General features: G+C 39.4%; 1 protein-coding gene across 2 annotated transcripts in view; it reads left to right on the top strand.

The window, feature by feature from the left end:
* tmem132e (transmembrane protein 132E) overlaps positions 1-22,648 on the top strand; it is a 170,128-nt gene that overhangs the window by 76,684 nt on the left and 70,796 nt on the right. For both annotated transcript variants that reach the window (XM_026182493.1, XM_026182492.1), the window contains exon 3: positions 21,561-21,701. In XM_026182493.1, coding sequence (XP_026038278.1) covers positions 21,561-21,701 — 141 coding nt within the window. The remainder of the gene's footprint in view (positions 1-21,560; positions 21,702-22,648) is intronic.

Genomic DNA, 22,648 nt, shown 5'->3' with positions numbered 1-22,648 from the left:
CTGATCATCAGCAAAATGCAAAGACGTTGAAAAATGTCTTGATTCTATTGATACTTTTTTTCTGAAGAATTGATTGGTACAGTAGGCGGTAATTTTATACGTCTTTCTCAACCTTTACAGCTTAAGTTGCCATGGATTTATACCTCTGTGAGAAGTAAGCCACCTTCGTTGTACAGAAAGCCCAGATTTAACCCTGGTGACCTGGATAAGATGAAGTCCTGCTTTGCAGTACAAGCCACTGGACAGTTTTATTCTTTGATGTAGTTCCATTCTTCAGTAACTGCAAATTACTACAAGTATGTAGAAATTGTAAAAGTCCAATTTTTATGGGGTTTACTGTGCTCCCCGAGCCTCACAATCACATCATGTATCCTTTTATTTTTGTTTGTGTCCTCATCTTCGTCATCACAGGATCCTCTGATTAAGTTACTGTACCAACTTGTACTTTAGAGATGGCATCGGCTAACGTAGAACAGACAAACAATTCTCAGTCTCACAGACTGATAACTCATGACCTTTACAGTCCAGAACATTTGAGGACATCTTTGGGACATTACTCATTGAGAATGCAGCCAGTCCACTGTTCATCACATCCAAGTAGCCTCATTCAATTGAAGAGACATTTAACATTCTGAATGGCCTAAGTTGCTTCAAATTACAGGTAGTTAGCTTTTCATGCTGGACGTCCTTTAGTGTGACTTTAAAAACAGTAATTGTTAGAGACGGCACACTTTTAGAGTGTGTGGGGGTTTCTTTGCAGGCATTCAAAAATAGTAACTGTACATCAGTATGCCAAGGATGTTTGACGTAATTATTGGACTCTAAACATACAAAAATGCGTAACAGTTTTTATGACTCTTGGGTCCTTCTTTAAAGTCAATACTAGCCCCAGATTTTTCAGAAAGTATCTTAAAATGTATACTCATAATAGTACACTGTGTATGTTTGAAATAAGACACACCACTTTGTTTTTCAGAAAATAATGTCTGTGACATCATATCTGGAAAAGTAGAGCACTGGGTAAAATTTGGCATATACGTCATTGTTTTCTTGTAAAACTTCTCAACCTGGTTTAATGGTTACACTATGATTATTCCAGTGCTGTAGATGACTAGATGTTGTGGTGCACTTTTCCATGCAGCAAATAGCATACACATTCCTGCTTTGCTCAAGCACGTATTGATCGTGCTGCTGTTAGGTGTCTCTGTGAAGTTGCAGGTATTTAATAAACTAAGAAGAAAGAATCCAAATACCTTCAAGCAGTGACTTCACTTCCTGTTTTGTCAGACCTGGATTACACTCATAGTGAGACTCACTGCTAGCTCTTATAGATGGATCTTGCGTGTTTGTGTCATGATAATGGACAGCAAGCCATGCATAGAGAGGCTGAGGAGGGTGTACCAGAATTCTAAATCTCGCATTGCCAGCGATGGTCTAATGCTGCCTGTTGTAGTTGTGCTTCACGCTAAATATAAATAATTAGGCTTTGTGATTATTATGATTGATTATTAATATTATACGTGATGATTTGACTGTTTTGGTGCCTGATCCAGCGCTTGGAGCCCAGCACAGCACGTGGTTCATGTCTACACACTGTAGCAGCTGCAGTTCAAGATGCTGTTGACAATCCTTTGTAATTTTTTTTCTTCTTCTTGTGGAGGAATCATTTCTGTTACTGGGTTAGTGTGTGTACACCCAGAGAGGGATGACATTTCTTTTACACCGGCTTCTGTGTGGGTGAGGATCCCCAGAGAGAGCTAGTTTTACTCGGAGCTGTCCAATTTGAAATAGGAGTTCCTCGGGGGAAAAGCTGAGACCATCAGGAGCACTGACACCACCCCCTGCTTGAAAAGATATTTGAATTTAATCTCCTATTCTTGGTACCTTGAAGGGAAGCGCAGTTGCTCACTTTCGTTATGTTGTAATCACAGTTGCACAGGAGCGGCAGCCTCACTATCTCATGCTCCAATGAGTAGTAGTAACCCATACATTTTGCTTGATCTCCAAGTCAGCGCAGCTCACACTGAAAGCTAACGGTGTTCAATTCCACCCTGAACTTTGAATATTTCCACTGAACAAGGGTTGAAATATTACTATAAACACTATGTATGCATAGTGATTTGAACTCTGAAAATGTCAGCAACTAGGTTGCAGCACGGCCCCAATTTTCTTACCCTCTGCATCTGTTGGCAGGTCTGAGCTCCACTTGCCTTATCAAATAAATTGGACAGTGGCTATTTCCCCGATTGCCTCCTCAGAAAGGTTCTGCCTCACCCAAGGGTCTTCTGCTCATGGCTGTGGCTGATGGGAAAACTACTTAGAATAATTGTCCTGCAAAAGGACAGTTCCCAGCCATTGCTGTCACCTCCATATTGCACACAATGCATGTGACTCCTGTGTGCATGCGTATGTGGCTGAAAGAAAGGGGCACAAAAGGGGAGAAAGGGGTATTACTTTAGGTTATGTGTCGCAGTTTTTGTTCAACATGTGTTCCCTTCTGGCGCTGCCGTGCTATTGGAACACTGAAAAGCCAGACCAGATTTATTTGTAATGCGGGAAGTGAGAATTTTTGGCCTTGACAGCAGTGGCAATCCATTTTTGCCTTTGCTTTGGTCTATACATTATATTAGACGACGTTAATGCAGTTCATACAATATGTATGGATAATGCCTTTTGACTCCAATCCACTGATGCCATCTGCAGTAAGTCGGAGCCTGGTGACGGGTTCACTAGCCCTTCATAACTGCTCTAATAATGCAAGTAAATCTGAAGATCTGCTTTGATGTTATCTTCTACCGCACACTAAACCCCTCTGACACCTTTATGCATAAAGATGAGTTTATTCATGAAGATTACTATTCTCTATTGAAGTAAGAAACACAGCTGTGTGTCTTCTGTGGCTCTAGAGGGAGATTTATGAAGAAACCTGTCATTAGGGTTATCTTGGCTTGAGGCTTTAAAAGTGTGTGTACAAACTGAATGAATCGGTGAATTTTTTACTTGACAAAAAAGTTAATAGACAGAATAAACTTGTTAAATTATGATGCAAATCTAGAAAATCTGCCATAAAATTGTGAAACAGAGCACAGAGGATCAAGGCGTTTACCAGTTTTCCGTTACCAGTGAAGTGACAATTCTGCCTTTTTAGCACCAACATCGTTTTCATTGGATTTTGGCAACCAAATGTCAGATTGTATGATTCACAGAAGTGGTTCAAACTTTGGGCCCATCAATTTTGGTGGACATGCAGAAACCAGTTCTAGATTAGGCAACAACATTGGCATTGTCTTGGAGGACGAGGGGAGGTTCCCTTCTATTTGTAGTTCATTTTCCATTGCAGTGCAACCAGAACTAAATGCCTTCTACTTTTAATGAATTAAAAGAAAGTCTTACATCAATACAATCTACTCAATCAGCTTGATTAAATGTGCAATTCTAAGTTGTTGAGTTTTTTTCTAGCAAGTGGTCCAACTGCAGTCACACCTCAGATGCCTCCCTCCAGGGTTGCATTTAGCAGGTTCATGTCCAATCCATTTAACTTTCAGGCTGCCTAAACATAACAGCTTGAAACAACAGGCAGACAAATATCAGCCATTATTAAAACAGCATTTTGTTTGTTTTTGACGTTGTTCTGCATTGAAGAGGACACTGCAGCAGGCCAGGCTAGACCGAGAATTATGTAATAACAGTTGAAATATTCCACTGCAATCACTTTTTTTTTTTGCAGTTGGCAGTGTGAATGAATTTGAATATGCTGAACAGTCACAGGTTAAAATGAGTGCCTTTGTCTCCTCTTCCCTCATTTGCAATTGCCGATTAAGTGTGAAAATGCACAATTGCTCCCAAATCGGAGGCTGAAAATCAGTGGTGACAGATGCTGCAGATGATTGCCCACGCTGCTCGTGGTCGACATGCACAGATTGCATAGCGGCGTGGAATTTCCAGAGGAAGACTTTGTAAAGCCCTTCAACCCTTTTAATGGGAAACCCACAGCAGGAACCACAGCATCCCTTTGATCTGCAGCAGAGACAAACAGACTCGGTTTTAAGTAACTGAGTTTTGAAGTAAGACGCTGCAATCCAGCCAACGCAAGTAGGGGCACGACTGAGCTTTAACCCTCTCCTGACACTGTAATCATCCAGAGCTTTTCAGCGGCAACCGACATCACTAAGGAAAGACAGGACATCCCCCCTAACAGAGCCCCATAATTTATTTAAAAATATAGACTTTGTTTTTTTTATAGAGGTCATGTTTTTTGTAATTATTTCATAGATCAAAACACTACTCACATCTAAATTGAGTTTTATTATGCTGGTAGTTAGGTAAGTCCCTCCAGAATCATCTCCCATCAAAACAACTAAATTATTTTCCTGCTTTCCTCTTTTTTTCTCCTCCAGTGAATTATTATCAGATTGGGCAGAATTCTGACTGCTGGGCCATAGTGAGTTGCACATTGTTGACTTTTATTTCAGTCAGAAATGACTGAATTACTCAGTCTGCTGATAAAGTCTCTGTTGGCCAAGCCCTCTTGCATGGCCTGACCACTCTGTTTATTGTCTAAGGAGGCGTTCTTTCATCCGACTCCGATAATGAGCATTTGGGTTTTTTGCAGCATCGAGCATCACTCTGCCAACTCAACATCTGCAGCAGTTTCTCCTCTGGTCTTTGTGACTGACGACATTGTGCAGCCCTCGTATTGACATTGACACCTCTCTTGTCTCAGGGCCATAATGAGCGTGTTGCGTGAACGTTTTTTGGGGGGTTTTTTTTTTTTCGTTTTTACTGAGGGTATGTGTTTGTGTTGGAGTTAGTGGAGCTGTCTTGGGTGCTGGAATTGTCATAGGAACACAGAATAGAGATTGTGGGGACTTACAGTGCGGGGAAAAACACTTTTTCATGTGTTAGGCAGGTTTTTTCTGTCATTTGTGTTAAGTGCTCATTACAGCAAGTATCTCTACACTGCATTTCCCAAATTCGGTCACCTGTCAAACGTGTCAAAATGTCACATGGCTGAGCCAATTACTGTCACATTTTCATTTTCTTTTATTTATTGATCATCCTTTATATATTCTATAGACCGTACCTTTAGGTCGTCTGTCAAGCCACTGCACTTAAACTCTACGCCACATTTTTCGCCTTCATTCTAAATAAAACATACATAGGAAATATATTTTTTCCTATGTATGAAATGCAGTCCTCTCATATTCGAAACTCCCATTTCTCAAAGCAAACATTTCCTCCTCCTGTCAGTCTTCATGAGCTCCCTAATCAACTTATTTGGAAGCCGCCCAAGAAAAAAAAAATTAGGTGGTGTCTAGTTCTTGTTTGCTTTGCCACTGCAGAGTCAATAAGTTCCCACCTCATCAAATGTTGCCGCTCTGCCAGTGGATATGCACAAGGTGTCCTTTAGTGCTGGTTTTGATGCACTGGCCACAGCAGTATTGGACAGCAAGAGATAACAGTAATCTTCTGAAAAGCAAAAAAAAAAAAGTCACATCACTTTGCACTCGCTCCTTGCTTTTTCCTGCTGTTTACGATGACACACAAACTATACAAACGATACTATTTAGTTAAATTTTTGTAAAAATTTGTTATTTTGCAAAAAGAAAAGCCCTTACCAACAATAATTCTGCATGTTGGAAAATCATGCTTGGCTGCTGTGTTTGGGGAAGTGAAGCCGAGCAGTGATTTGCAACCGTCTGCATGTCACTACACGTGAGTTATACCCGTCTCATTATCGCCATAACCCAGTGCATCACAGCACCAACAGCAGCGGACAAGATTCCAAGTATTTTATATCCAGGATATGTGAACAGACCAGAAATATATATTCTTTCCTGTTCATTCTTTTTTTTAAAAACGCTTTATGTAAAGGCTGAATGGTTAGTGAAAAATGAAAAAGCTTTGATACAGTTGAACTTAAAACTGTAATACAATAGTGTTTTAAATTGTGACTTAAAAGTGGCTCAATGAGGTTTCAAAAAGCAGCAAGAAAGCTTTTTCTAGTTTTATAAAAACATGTCAAGCTGAAGCCGAAAGTTTGTGCACAGCAGAGTACGTAATTGAATTACATGTCATTGGACACATAAAAGCACCACAGCCACAACAGGCCAAGGACAGATAAAAAATCTGCACTTATTTTGAATTATGCATACCTTCATGGAATGGAAATTTGTTGTGTATGCAGTAGCACAAGTGGCAAAGTTGTCTGCAAAGTGCCCCCTCAGAGGAACTAATGGAGCTTCTGCCTCCAGATGAGTGAGTGTGTAGGGGGGCAGGGGGGTCTATGGTGGCCAAATTTAGCAGTTGAGAAGAGGCCCCGTTTCTGCTTTAATGCAAAAGGGAGTGCAGCTAATGCCTCCGAGACATTCGAGTGCTGACATTTTAGTTGTTTATTTACTTCTCTGTCTTCATCTGTGCATCGCTAAAGGGACAGCCGCGAAGTCTGACTCTATCCAACGGGGTTTCGTTCACCAATGGTGGCGGCACGAGCGTTCCGTGGGCTGTTGTCACACCATCGGTGATCAAATGTTTGTTTACTATGTCCCACTCGGCAGCATAACACGCCACTTGCGAATGCCAAATACCAGAGTCCAATCTGTCTGGAGCTGGCAGACGGAGAGGAAGGTCTTGGTCGTTCCATTTGATAATTTTGACAGGGAATTGTATCAGCCCTCGGTGAAATTCAATAACCAGAGCTGGGAGTTTGAGACACAGAAAACATTGGGTTGTGACATCACCACAGTGATGTCCATCGGGCCACATGAAATTCGGCAATCCCTCATTTACCCTGTGACACTGCAGTAAATCGTGTTATTATTTCAAATAGGAATGATGATTAAACTGCAAAAAGCAAGACAGTAATAAACTCATCCTTTAAGAGAGCACCATAGCAACGCATTATGAAGTTTCCTTTTCAGTTCCAATTCATATGAAGTCTCAGCTGAACAGGGAATAAAATAACCCTACCCATGTGGTGTAATATGTCATCATCAGTCATGACATTTTTAAAATATCTTACCACATTTTTCAGCAGTGATTTTTAATTTGGTAAGATGAAAGCGCTACAGGCCTGGTTTAAAAGGCGCTGCTTTTATGTTTGATATTCAAAAAAAAAGTTTCATCAGTGGAGCGGTATTTACAAAGCCAATACAAAAATAAAAGAGCTGTACAAGATTGAACTCCCAACTATGCTCACAGCTTAAACTGTTTTACAACACACCTTACGCTTTAGTTAAGATTTTATTTTTAAATGGAACATTTCACAGGCTTGCTGTTCTCTCGTATGAAAGAAGTTACTACGTGCCACATCAATGGTTGTTCTTGTTGACGTATGTTTTCACATAGAAAGATTGTGACTGTAAAGAAATGGCTGTAGTTTATGGTTTAGGCTTGTGAGGTGAAGTAGGAGCACCTCTTTCATTCAAAGCCATAGTGGGGGGGATGGGTCTGCAACCAGTTGGTGTTGAATCCAGTATAGAGAAAAAGGGTCCTCTCCCAGTGCACATGTCTGTTACACATGTTTGGGCAGCCTTTGACTGTGATGAAGAAACAGATTATGCCAGTGTTCAGGCATGAAGTATCACAATATACTTAATTTTCTGCTTCTCTGCTCCCTAAGGTCTTGTGACAGTTTTCACTCACAGCAAGCCACAAGCTGTAACATCTGCTCTTAAGTAATAACTTCACAGGGCACAAAACAGATTTAAGATTTTACCATCTTGTTGTGATTGTAGACTACCTGCTGGGTATGATGGATTTATATTATCATTTGGATTGTGAGATTTCTTCATTTGAAGAACTTGTGATGTTATTTATTTAAGAAGTGACCCAAATCTTCAGTTTATTCATTCTAATAGTATACAGAGCTTACGTTGTTCCAAAAAAAAAAGAAATAAAAATCAGTCAGACAGTCAGAACCACGATAGTAAAAGGAAGGCTTTATTTCTGTCTGTCGGAATTTATATATATATATATATATATATATATATATATATATATATATATATATGCAGGAAGATGGCAAATGTGAAATGAATGGAGTCAAGCACAGCATGACAAGAAGGAGCCGAGGCAGAGTTGTGTTGCAAAGCAGCTTGCAGATGCAAATGAAATGACATTTGCCAATTGGATTTATTGAAGATTAGCTGAAGTATCAGTATGCTCGATTCTTACTTTGAAAGTAGCGTGGCCACTTGAGATCCTTCGAGTGTCAGAGATAAGATTAGATTCACAACACGCTCTCACTCCCAAACTGTAAGATTTTACGCTAGGTGACAAATCATCTTTATGTTACGCTTCCGGACACCCAACACGTCCTTATATTACGAGATCGGAAAAATTAGGAAACATGAAAACCGCTTGGAATGAATCTACACATGTACGTTTATTTGACTTAAATCGCTTTGGAAAACACTATCTAACCTCATTAAAGTGGTGGTTAATGTTAGGGATAAGGTTATGGATAGGGCTAGGGCTGGAATACATGGCTGGAGCGTCCGTTATTGCAGGACCATCGTTCAACTGGATTTCATCTGCAACCCATCGACCGCCTTGGGACGTGACAAATCGCCTCGGGAGTGAGAATGGTCTGAGCTTCGAAATTTGAAATTTGTTAATCTGTGGCTAGAAACACTAAATGCACCTTTAAAAAAAGTGTGAGCATCCAGCTGTTTCAAAGAACTGACCCTTTGGAAAAGAAGCTATAAATATAATTTTTATAAATATGCATTTTTTTGAAGGAACAAATTTCACATTTGATATCCCTTTCTTATTCTTTCCTATTGTAGCCAGCATTTCCAAATGCTCAAATGATGACTGGAGCTACTGTCATGACAAAAGTTACAAGACTGAGAGGACTTAATCGCTGATAGATGTTGTAGTTGGATCTTTGCTGTAATTATCTAGCTTACTCGTCTCTTCTTTTAGAATGTGGCTTTATTTTTTGTGTTAATTAGCAGAGTACAGCGAGCTGGAACAAAGCACTGCTGATGTAACCTGAAAAACAAGCACTTATTGCTGGATTTTGGTTTGTTTGTTATGTTTAAGGAAAATTTGGGAGTGTTTAATAACAAGGAATGCTCTGTTGTTAACTAAACGTCATATTTATCACCGCGCTGCATTACTCATTTTCACATGGAGGAAATGAATCGGCTCAGTGTGTGCGAACAAGCAGCTGTGGTTTCAAATTTGTATCTGCTTGGTGATATTTCCCCAGTTTCTGAAGATTTTTGAAGACTCCCATTAAAAAAGTCTGTCCCTGGCAGGTTTCACACTCCCGTCTGGCTTTCCAGCTGTGTGTGAGAAAATCTCAAAGCTGTTTACTAGTGAACACAGACAGCAATGGATATCAAAGTGTTTGAGATGATTGATAAGATTATTGCATGTGTTCCAAGAGTGAAGCTATGATTGTCACTTGAGAGTTGCGGTGAATAGTAAGGGAAGCTCTACAGTGCCAGAGAAATTTGCAAGTGGTTATTGACATTTTTAGGGAGTTAAAGGTAAATCCCGCCTGGAGCAGCCTGTGGACATATCACTTATAAAGTTGTTGTCTAATTATTCCAAGGGGATATTTGGTGATCTTACATCATGTGTGGGGTTTGCTTCTGGATAGGCAGGTAACCTCGAGGTGTACAAGTTTTTTGGTAGGTTCTAAAACGTCTGTTTTTGGCAAATACTGGCATCCTCGCAAGTACGTGTAACTAGTGCAATTAAAGTTTTAATGTGAGGCAAACAGACTGTGCAAAAAGTTTGAGTCTGTAATCATTCTGACAGTTTTTATACTACAGCATATTCATTCATGACAGTATGCATTATTATTAGGATGTAACTTTAAGTTTTTCTGCAGGAGATCCACAAATAAATAAATAAATAAACATACGAAGAATGTACATTGCATAGAAATGTATTCGATCACATGTAATTAACACAAGAAAATGCTAATATTTTATAAATTTGTTAAAAACTAAATCAAACAAACAAACAAATACTGAATTTTTATGCCCAAATTTGACACACATTTAATCAAGCATAGTCCTCAACCACTCAAACAATTTTTCTGTTCAAGAATGTAGCTTAAAAAATCCAGTTTAGCATCTTAATCAAATAATTAGATGCCTTGTTACCAGTTTTAAGGGCAGTTGTGGCATAAACCTTGGGTTGTTTGTTATAGTATGTTTGTTATGTAACCTGTAACTGAGAGATCTACCGTATACGTGAGAACACTGACAAATACAGTTGACTTGGATATGACAACCTCATAGATTATGCTAGCTAGCAAACCTTTGCTCTGATTAGCTCTGGCTAATATTGTAGATCGCAAACCTTAGTTATACATTTACACCTTTTATTGCTGTGTGAAATCGTCGCTGTTTAACATAACATGAGTTCAAATGAGACCTGGCAGCTGCGAAGCTACAGTAGGATATTGTAGGCTCTTGTCACGGTCTTAGCTTAGTCTGCCATTATGCTAATGCTGCTTATTTTATGCTAGGTATCAAACAACAAAGGAAACAATGAGTAACAAAATATGAATTGATTCCATCCCACATTTAATCTAATTCTTTAAAATTGCCGTCACTACATATTCTGATGATGTGAAATGTATGTAGGTCAATATTTCTTCAGGGGGAAAAATGTGGTACTGAACATATTGTTGAACATGTGGGTTGTTATAGCGATTAAAAGTAGGCATCTTTCAAATCAGTACTGTGTTATCATTAAGGCACTGTGCATTTCAAAGCACAGAAGTCTCTTGTTTTCTATGTACACCCACACACCAGCAGCCTTTTAAGCACATTAACTCTCGACGACACATGTTGGTATATGTTTTTGTGCCGTATCTCAATGATAGGAAGAATTTTATCATGTTTGCACATCCCTGCTGTAGCCACACAACTTCCTTTGTCTGATTTGTGCTGAATGAACCTTTTTACAAAGAACAGTCAGATTCAAGTAGGCTGATCTCTAGGCTCCTCCGTTAAAATTGGATGTCACTGTAGAGATTTAAAGAGCGCCTAAAAATGCATTTTTCTTAAAATCCGTCTCATTATGCTGTAGAAGAAATTCCACTTTTGTGACTTCTCTGCCCGTGGGGACATTTTGTTCAAATGTCTTCAATAAATACTCTTTAAGAGGGCCATTAAAGAAAAATTAAAGACTTGCGAACTATGATTTAATCCCGGTTTGCATATTTTATTTATTAACATCAGCCAGTTTGAATAAATTGCAGTGTGTGGCAAGGAAGTTGACATGATTTCTGCAGCGAGGGTCATGAAGACATCAGCCTCCAAAACTCTTAAGCACACAATTGATGCAATGCAAAGCAAGCTGCAAAGAAGTACAAAATAATGAGGAGAAGGGATACATTTGTATTTGCAGTGCCTTTTAATCATGAACAAGATTAACTACACAGATACTGATGAATGCATGAACATCTACAGAAACAGAATGATGATAGAATTTTTGTATTTAAATATGCAAATTATATTTACATGCTAATTTATAGAGCAGGGCGATATGGCCAAAAATATTTATCACGATATATATTTGAAAATTTGTGATAACGATATAACCGACGATATAATTGATGCGAGACAAAATACAACTCCACAACATTACTAGCGCAAAAAGACAACCTTCCATTTATTTTCACTTAAACAAGAAGCTGGTTTTTATGTACATTAAAGCTTTATAAAAAATGTAACAGTGCAAATGCAAATTCCTTGCTGAAAGTTTAACCAAAAGGCATTTCCACTAGAAATGGGCTGACATATCCTGAGCATAACCATGTATAATATCCACTTAAGTTAAAAAAAGGTGCTTTGCAACATTAAACTGCAGTGTGCATTACGCATTTTTCGGACCATAAGGTGCACGGGATTATAAGGCACATTAACCGAAACAAAGCAGTCAGATAAATCAAACTTTATTAAACTCCTTCTTGCTTCCTCCACTTCTGTACCATTGATTCATTAATGTTGAATTCTCTGGCAGCTGCTCTATTCCCATGTTGTTGCAGTATATTAATGACTAACCTCGTATTGTGGATGGATTGTCTCAGTTGTTCTCCTGACTGAAGTTTGGTCCGTTTACAGCATCCTGCCATGCGATTGCATTTGTCTCTAACCATGAAGAACCTTCACGTTAACTTTTATAAGTGGAAAAGTGTTAGTGTTCGTCCTCCAGCTTCACTGTTTATGTTATGCTAACATAGCTTTGTCTCTAGCGATCACGTAGTACATCATTATATACCAGCTAGCCCAACTTCAGTAACCCTACAAACGTCACTGCTGTTTAGTTTCCTGTCTTCATTTATGTTGGAAGTGATAGCAGAGCTGTACGTTTGATTTTTTTCAGAAATCTCTCAGTCAGAACATGCAGTATCATGTTTAGGTAACTAGTGAAACTAGCGAGCTAACTTCCGCTAGCTTCCTGCTAACTTCTAACTCCGTTAAATGTAATAACTTTTGTTTTCATGGATGCCTGGAAGTTAAACTTTATAGTTACACCTGGTAAAGCAGCAATGCTGATCGTTTTATTAAAGATGAAAGAATTTAGACAGTTTTTAACTCTTAAGTGATGCTGCAGTGTTGTTTGACCTGAAGATTTCGGAGTTTAGGACCCAGATTACTCCCAGATTTAAGAGCATCTTAGTCCGACAAATATGACAATAACAACGGCCGCTTGCATGTTCTGCAAAAAAATGTGCTTTGTTGTGTATCTGACGGACAAACACCAAACCAGTTCCACATCACGGAAGTTGCACCGTTTTTACAAACCAATTCTGGTTCATCTGTTTCACTCAACAATCGGCCATGTGCGTATGAAAACAAAGGCACTGCGCATGCGCGTTTTACTCCCATTCTATCGCGATATTTCATTTTCCTATCGTTGCCTAACATTATACCGGTATTACCGTGAACGGTATAATATGGCCCAGCCCTACTAATTTACATACATCGCCAAAACAGATGTCTTGATATTGGCTAAATCCGCATTCAAAATTCTTCATTCTTTCTATTTTTTTGACATATTAGAGTCAATTCTACATTTTTTTAAAATCACTACTTGAATTAAAGAAAAAAAAATGTCTGAAAATGCATTTTCAGACAAAATATCTAAACGCTGTGTTCTCATATTGGAACAATGCATTTGGGCTTTTCTGCACTTTATATTTCTTTATGCTAGTTTAAAAAAAAGATAAAAGAAAAGTACCACTTTCTTGATCCAGCTAATCCCAAATGTACTCCGTTTATCTGGGATTGTCACTAGCAGTACACCCAGCCTGAGGCTTGGTTTGTGCCGCCTCCTGGAATCAAATCGAGGGTCTTTTGTTTACATGGCAAATGTGTTAACCTCCACATCAGGGGTCCAGCTAATCCCAAATGGCTAGGAGAAATAAAAAATGCATCCCATACAAGAGCTCAACTCTCAGGAGGTTAAATAAATTTTTATTTTTACACATATGCAGATGTCTCCAATGCTGTAGTGTTTAACACATCCGATTCACACATGCAGAGCTGTAACGACACCAAGTGACAACGGAGCAACCGAAAGTAGCAGTATGTACCACAAATATTGTGTACCTTGGGCGTTTTCTTTTCTTTAGTCTGAAAGATGGCATATTGGAGGAAAACTAGTCCAAAATCTCAGAACACACCACATCATGTTTTTCCCCATCATGGCTTACGTTAGTACTTATGTAACATTTATAGCAGTGAAACCTCTACACTATAGGAAGTACACTGCAAAGCCCCTGCTTAGGTCATTGTGGTATCTGTGTGTTGTGGTCATTTCAATCTTCAGGACAGCGCTCACTATACCCCCGAACACAAGTCAGATTTGATAACTCCCAGGAGATCTTACAGGCAGCTCAGAAATCCAGCTTGGAATGTGTTTACCAAAAGCTCTCCTGTTTAGCAGTCCGTCAGCCATCTCGAAGTCTAATAGGTGTTGCCATGGCAGAAGGCATCTGTGTGGAATGAGTAAGTAATAGCTCTGTCTTAACTGAAGTGGCTCACACTGCCTCTCCACTTTCCCTGTGTAGGAGCAGCAGCAGGGCTCACGCAGATTCTCAGAATTTGGGTGTGCACTATTGCTGGTTACTGCCTTGCAGCTTTTCCATTTGTAATGCTCTTTCATTAATCAGCATTAACACCGTTCCACAGGGAGCCTGATTCATGTGGTGCTCCCGTGGGTAGTGCTTCATCCCCTCTCATTTGTGGTGCAAAAATGAAGCAAAGTCCGTGAAAAGGACTGTCTGATGAAAAACATCGATACAGCACAATATGCAGGCTTTCTCATAAGGTGATTAATATGTAGTGGCTTTTATACGCTGTTGGTGAGTGTAGGTTATGAATACAAATACGAGTATTACACGTCAGGGTTGCATCCTTACTAGGAAATGCGCTGGAAATGGGTCTGCTGTACAATAATCTGTAATTATCGTCCTTTATGATCAGTATCTTTACAAGCTCTGCTAATAAAGTAGCAACTGGGTCACCTCATTTAGAGAGCGTCAGAGGGTATTACGCCTCCCCGTTTCAGCTCACATCAAAGGCAACACACCCGATCAGGATGGTTTCTTAAACGTTACATATTTCTGTTTCATCTCCCCTTGACGCACCGTGTCTGATAATTACTGTATTTTCTCTAATGTGTGAGATTTGATGAAAGAACAAAATATGAGCTGCAATAGCAAGAAATATTGTTTTGAAACAGAGTGTAAAATACACCGTCTTTGATGCAAGAATTAATACAGCGCTTTCTTGTAGTTCAGTAATTACAGCATCTGTCAATATTGCATCTCGCATGCTCGTGAATCATTATTCTTTATACAACCCTTCCCACACACAGTCACTCACAACAAACACGAAAAAAGTAAAGTATCATTTTTTTCAAGATACATTTTTCAAATATATACTTTATATAATCTTGACTTAAGATCTACTTACTAGCTTTCTCCCAGCTTTCACCCTTAGATGTTATCAGTGATCGGACATGCTGAAGTGCAGAAAGCCATGCCTGACCTTGGCTTCTGTGGAGGCGAGCATGTGAAAAACAAGAACATGTAGTCTGTAGTTTGAAGCAGAGCCTGGATTGTACAAAAAAGAGTGATCTCAGGCAAAGTGTTGCAAATTCAGATGTCCTGGAAAAAGCCTCACCCTGTTACGTTTTTGTACCTCGGTCGAACCAAACTTAACCACAGAGAATGCGAACCAGAAAATGGTAGTATGAAAGATTTTGTAAGGGTTTTGTAAGATCACAAACGCAGTGTTTGCAGAGTGGTGGCAGTAGTTTGTATCTTTCTCAAACTGCTGGCAACCACTGCAGCTTGCTAGCCAACAATACAGTCACTATCCGGTCGTTAAGTCTGACGTCACTAGCCGTGTCTGGGCCTAAACTCCGCTGCAGGTCCATATATCAAACAATCACTATGGCATTACTGAGAGTTGAAAAACTGTCTAAAGTTTTTCATCTTTAATAAAATGATCAGCGTTCTGCTCTACCAGGTGTAACAATTGAGTTTAACATCCAGGCATCCATGAAAACGGAATTTATGACATTTAACGGAGTTGGAAGTTAGCAGGAAGTTAGCTCGCTAGCTTCTATCTAAATACAATATAGCATGTCCTGACTGCGGGGTTTTGGAAACAAATTAAAACGTACAGCTCTGTTATCACTTCCAACATAAATGAAGACAGAAAACTAAACAGCAGTGACATTTGTAGGGTTACTGAAGTTTGGCTAGCTGTAGCTAATGATGTGCTACGTGACCGCTAGCGACACAGCTATGTTAGCATAATATAAACATGCTAACTTTTTTTCCACTCGATAAAAGTTACCGTGAGTGTTCTCGGTGGTCAGGAACAAATGTAATTGCATGGCAGGATGCTGTAAAAGGACCAAACTTCAGCCAGGAGAACAACTGAGATAATCCATCCACAATACGAGGTTAGTCATTCATATACTGCTGCATGGGCTGGGCTGTAGTTACATCCTAAGGTTTTAAAAACTGAGCTTAAATAAATGATTAGCGGTAATAAAAGCCGAGGGAGGTCAACAGTGATCACTGACTGTTTTAGGAGCTTTTTGAGATCAAATAGAAGAAAATACATAACATTAAACATGTTAACAACCCAAAAGCCATATTAAACGCAGACTACTTTAGGCCCGGAAGTAGGATTCGTCACGTCATCACTTAACGACCGGATTGGGTATTCAATACAACCCCATTGTGGGTCTTTGTAGACATGTGACCACAAACCGGGTAACATTAAAAGTCATTTTGTCCATCACCAGTCATGGGGATGATGTGGGATCAATAAGGCCCCAGTCATACAAGCTGAGAGACTGGTCATTAACCATCTGGGAACCACTGTTCTTGAGGGAAAAGGGAGTATTCCCCATATGGTTGTGAGTGGTTCCTGGAGGTTAACGGCAGCCACTGGAAAAATAATTGCTAAAGTCCCAGTTACACAGACTGGTCAGTAATCTCCATTTTTCCCCAGTGACCCGCCTGTCGCTGGGAATACACATTTTCCCTTGTGACTGGTGGTTGCCAGATGGTCATTGACAGGTCGGAAGTGTGTGAATAAGGCCTTAGTGAATGCCTAGCAGATAGCTCCTGACAAAGGCTGCCTGTGCCGACATGTTAGTCAAAGCAGTCAAAACCCGTAATCATCCATAACTTGAAGCATCAATATAGTTTAAACAGTTTTAAAAAAACAAACAACAGTCATCATGAGCGGGAAACTGGATATAGTGAACAGAACTGTTTGTACAAGTCTGCAAACATGTTTCTTTGTGCTCTGAAGTTGGAGATTTTGACATGGGAGTCTAAGGGCTTTGAGATTGGGCCACAGTTGGATTTAATGAAATTAGTTCAAACATTTAAATAACTTTTATGTATTTAAAACCATTAAAGATAAAAGATAATCACTGTAATTAGTTTAATACTATAAGAAGAAAGACATTTTCTGCATGGGCTGTGTGCCTATTCTGGTTAAAGAGGGAGGAACTTCAGCTGGAAGTCAGTTGCTTTCACAAATCATGGATGAGTGGTCGATGCAATGAGCGCAGGTTGGTGAAGCAAATGGAAATACCTCAGTGGGACTTCAGAATTTTTATCTGTCAGAGAAATAGATGCAATGATCTGATAGATGTTGCAGGGGCCTCAAACTTTCAAATGGAAATGAGACACTTGGGAGAAAAATATGATTTGGGTAATGCTTTCATGGAGTCTGTCCAGAAAGAGATGTTTGTCAGAGTGATGTCATGATGAGAAGAGAAAAACAACAGTATGTTTCTGTAAACACGGGAACAATCATAAAGATCACCAGAATTTTACTTTAACAGGAGAGCAGCATATGGCAGTAACAGAGTCCTAAGCAGAGTGACAACCAGGGTTTTAATAGTTTTGCAATTTTCATTAGTTTTTATTTTTATTTAGTTTTGACTTCAGATTTTCAATTTTATATCAGTTTTAATTAGTTTTTACCAATTGTTTGCTAGTTTAGTTTAGTTTTTATTTTTTTGAAAATCCTTAGTTTCAGTTATAGTTTTAGTTGTGTTTGCAAAAATTAAGTGTAACAAAATCCCAGTTTCATCATATCAGTCATTCTCTTCTGCTTATCCTTGGGTATGTTGCTATTCCAGCTACCATACCCTGCACCCTGGACAGGTCGGCTGTCTGTCGCAGGGCTAACACGCAGAGACAGAAAACTCACATTCCCACCTATGGGTTCTTTAAACAAACAAATAAATAAATAAAGGCAGATGAACAACCATTGATACCAGGCAACTATAAAATGTATATCTTGGCCCCAATGAGACTATTAACTCTTGCAGCACCGGGTGTTCGTAATTTTGGTTCAAGTGAATTGATAAACTTTTTGAAGGCAATTGACTCACACAGTTATGTAGATATCCCAGTCCTGTTGTCTCCGGATGCATCACGCTGCCTTGCCTGGGGTTAGCTTCTGTTTTCTGGGGATGAGGGTTGAGTGTGCTCCCTTACTTTCTCAAGGTAAGCTAGGTTAGCCTTCTTGTGTGAGCTTTTCAAGTACACTTTAAGGTTTGTGGGATTTTTTTCCCCTTGAGAAATGTCCCTCATAATTTGTCTCTTTCCACTACAAGACACTTGCTTTATCCAAAACACAGTCATATTCAAAGTAATCCCAAATTGGACTCTGGCGCTTTCTCCCGACTTTTACTGACATGATTCTGCGCGTGGACGGAGCAGCAACACAGACGACTCGACTAACGTACTGCCACCTGCTGACATAATGAGACACAGCAAGAAAAAAATCTGGAAACTAAACTTCATTTTGACCCTTGACTATTGTATGACACGCACACATCAATGAAAACTAAACACATTTTTTCTATAAATTCAGTTAATTTTAGTTAGTTTTGTGAACACTCATTACAGTTTTAGTTAGTTTTCCTTTTTTTTTATTTTTTATTTCCGTTAACGAAAATGTTTTTTCACTTCTAGTTTTCATTATTTCGTTAGTTTTCGTTAACGATAATAACCTTGGTGACAACCTCCTAAAACTACATAATAAAATTACATCGTTATTTATTCTTTTTCACAGAATACAAAGTATTTTCCGGGCATATGCAGGCACATTTTCAAAGTAGACTAACATAGTAATGAATAGTCTAGAAGACATAAAGCACAGAAGCAAAAGCCAAAAGCATTAATAATTCACTTCTGTCTTGTGTTTCATGAAAATGAAACCATCCGATCAATAATCTGTAGTGGCTGCATTTGTCTAAGAATGAGCTCTGGATTTTTTCCATGTTACATCATTTGGGGCATGGCTCTGTGGTCAAATAACCAGAAATCACAATAACTGGGAAGACAAAAGCTTCTTTAAAAAGAAATAACAACTAAAAAATTCTCTCTGTAAACACTTTAATGAAATATATCGGTAAATTCAAAGGTGTCTGCTATCAGACAGTGGTATTTTGTAACAACTCGCTAGAAAATGTAAAAATGTCGCCCAAAAAGGTTACCAATAGCACGAGAAACCAGGTGATCTCAACAACTGATGGGTAAAGTATGACTAGAAAAAGGTCTTAGGAGCTTAGAAACAAAGTGACTTCTTTAAGTTTCGTAAAGATGTTTCGCTCATCCAAGAGGCTTCTTCAGTTCTAAAGCCAAATAGTGGAGAGTCCCGGTATTTAAACCCTAGTGGGGGCTGTACCTTAAGAGACTTGTTGACCCTCTATTATTAAACATGTGCTTCATCACATGAGCTAAGGTGTGAAAAAAGCGTGGGTCATTATCACCAGTGGTTTTGAGTGAAACCACTGTGAGACCTTGCTCCACCCAATGTGATTTATTGAGGTTACCTGATGCAAGATGTGAGTGGGAGTTGAGGAGCCTGGGAAGGGATCTCAAAAGTGGATTGTAGGTGCAGACAGTTAGTATCGTAAGCCGTCCCTTTTGCTCAAAGATGTTCACAGTGGACATAGACGGCCTCTTTCACGTTTCTTTTAAACCATCTGTCCAAAATGTGAACACTGGCATCCTCAATAGAGTGACCTTTAACCTTTAAGTGCAGATGTACAGCTGCATTTTGTCCTGTCTTATATACAGGCCTGATTTGACACTGGTGACACTATTGAAGGCAGGCTATACAATTTTAGGTTTAGTTTGGTGAGACGAAAAAGGAAGTGAAACCACAGGAGTCCCACTTAAGTAAGTAAGAACAGGAAATCAGGACAGCATGCAAAACAGAGGGAGAGAAAAACAAGGAAACACATGAGACAAGCAAAATGGAAACATTACAACAAAAAAAAAAAGAAAGGCTGTCTGTTAAACCAAAACAAGGATCAAATCTTGGGGAAAAAAACACACCAATGGCTGCATCAGGAGCAATTTTGTGTTTCCGTTGTTGCCTAAAGACATGCAGAGCAGGGGAGCTGTGGATTAAACCATCAAAATACCTTCCAATTAGTGTGCAGTCTGCTCTAACTCCTGGGCCGCGGACCATCCTGAAAGAGCATGTTGTCATTTAAAAGCAATCCTGACTGCACAGACCCACTCACTTTTATTTTATCACGGATCATCTTTCAGCATTAAGCAAAGCATAAATCTGCTGCTGCAACTGGAAATCATATTACTTCAAATATTTATGAACTAAATTTAAATACTGCAGGACTTATGTATACTTCAAATCACAACATTTTACTGGAGAAAAGGGAAACAACTGTGTCGCATGTTATTGTAGCTTTACTATACCATAAAATTCAAGAGTTCTACCCATTTATGTAGCTATTTATGTGTTTACTGCGTTAACTATTTCGTCTCTCATCCCTTTTTTTCTTCTTTTGGTGTTAGTTGTTGCTCCGGCAAGCACGCACAATCCTTGAGCAGATGTTGGGGCATGTTTTTGTATAGCTGCAGCGTGCTACAGCTTTATGCATTTGCATAGTCTTATTTTGTATGCATCTATAGCCTCTGCACATCTGGTTCACTGTGTATAAAATCTCTGCAGATAATGCAGCGTTATGAATGTATATAGAAGTGCATGCACGTGCAGATTGGTTGGTGCAGCCATGCGTACATGACTGTATGTGTGGATGAGTAGGATTGCGGATGTAGATGTTTGGAAGATGCACACATACAGTATGTGCATTACATTTACTGTTATTACTTCTTTGGCCCTTGGGTTATTATGTAGAATAGTTTTGGAGATGGGGGAGAGAATGGTTTTATTTACAGAACTATGTAAAGTTCTACAATATTTATCAAGTGAACTGTTGTGCATGTACGTGTAAATATTATAAATAGTCTTAAAAATATCTGAATTCATTTTAAAGCCTAACGGGGGCAGTAAAACACTGCAGTGTTCACAACACTCCACTCAGTACACTTTAGGGTCTGGCCTTTTTAATGTGAATACCTGAAATATTAAGAGGTAGCAGGGAGTATGTTTGGTTTCCAGGTTCAAACATTCTTCCTTGTTGCAGTGTCCTGGAGCAACAAACAAGCCAAAATAAATAAATAAAAAATCATCTCAAGGACTCGTGCTGGTAACCTTGACCTATCTATAAAGTGTGTTCTCCCTGAAGAGCTAAGGGCTAAGGAAGGGAGATTGCACATGAGACTCAATCAACAGGTTTTTAGGAATTTTAAAGGTGGCTTATTTTGTTTTAATGTAAAATGCAGTTCAGTAAAAGCTCAATGGTGTGTATGAACTTTCTCAAAAAGCAGGTGAACCGAAGCTTGTGGCTTTCAGGTGTTAATTCGAAATGAATATCCAGTGGGTTCAGTAAAAAGCTTTGTAGATCTGATTTTGCAGAGAGTGTAAGTGAGCACTCTGACCTGAAGTGCTCCTACCTTTCTGCTCTCATGTATCACTGCACTGTCATCTTCATTCATCTTTGTTATTGATTCATCTGTGGAATTGCTTTTGCCATGATGCAATCCAGGGAGGAGGCCTGTAGCACAGAGAGGGTATCCACCTCTGACCTTGCACATAAATCATCCCCCTTAATAAAATTGACCTCCTCTATTATTTTTTCTCTCTCGCCATTTCCTGCAGGGTCAAAGCTAAAAAGGGGGTAAACCTGCTCCAAACCAACTCGAAGAGCCCCCAGTGGAAGGTTGAATGGGAGGTACAGTCTGGCGCCAAGCATTCCATCACCACCATCGATGTGAACAAGAACAAAGCAGTCAAGCAGGGGTAAGTCAACAGCCCTGGGCCTAAACACACTGGGTCTGTCTAACCAACTACTGCCGCTGCAGCTGTTGATTTCTGCTCCTGCTCCAGCTACACAGAGACGGTGGTACTTGTCTTCCTTAACTATGGACAAAAGATCTATTTTCCTTTGACTAATCAGTCATAGTTACCTGATGAAAGGCAGCTTCTAAAAGCATATGCTCAGACAGAAGATAAAACACACCATTGTCCCAGTGACTAAAGCACCCTCTGCCTTATAGGCCAAAGTTAAATGAATGAAGATATTATCTGCTTAGTCTCACTACATCTGCCGTCAATTTAGTTTACGTGGAGAGATGAGGTAGATGATTGTGACTGCTGGCATTAAAATACCTTTGAGATTAGATCTTGTCTGAGAGCAGTAATTACACCTCAGGCTTCTCAAAAGAGTAAAAACACCACCCAGTCGTGGTCCTGTGGTGTCTGACGGGATAGTAATGGACTCTGTGTGGCCAGATTCTATGGTAAATGCAACTTGGTAAATAAAGTAGAGCTGCAAAGAGATTTGCAAGCTTAATGCAGTCTAAACTGCATACAGCTTAATGCATTCGTTAGCATGCGTTTAGGAACAGCCTAATTGATTTGACCGGTAAATGGAGGTGAACCGTGTACGGGATGCTCCGATAACTTTTCTTCCACGCACTTAAAGGTCCGATTTACCGAAAACAATTCAAACTACAGTATGAAATGAGGCCCTGCAAAGAGGATTTGCTGGTTTGTTTTAGTGCCTGCGCGGTGTGTTCCTCTGTCTCAGTACAACAGAGGTAATAAGTAATTAAGCTGAAATTTGATACTCCAGTCAATGAAATGCTATAATTAAAAAGCTCAACAGGATCTTGTTCATAAGCGATGATAAAATGGAACGTCAGGTGGATTGGTGCGTACAGGCCAGCAGTAATGGAGGGATTGCA

This window comes from Astatotilapia calliptera, chromosome 10 (genome assembly GCF_900246225.1).
Source record: "Astatotilapia calliptera chromosome 10, fAstCal1.2, whole genome shotgun sequence".
NCBI classification, from domain to species: Eukaryota; Metazoa; Chordata; class Actinopteri; order Cichliformes; family Cichlidae; genus Astatotilapia; species Astatotilapia calliptera.
This window is presented reverse-complemented; position numbering and strand designations above follow the sequence as displayed.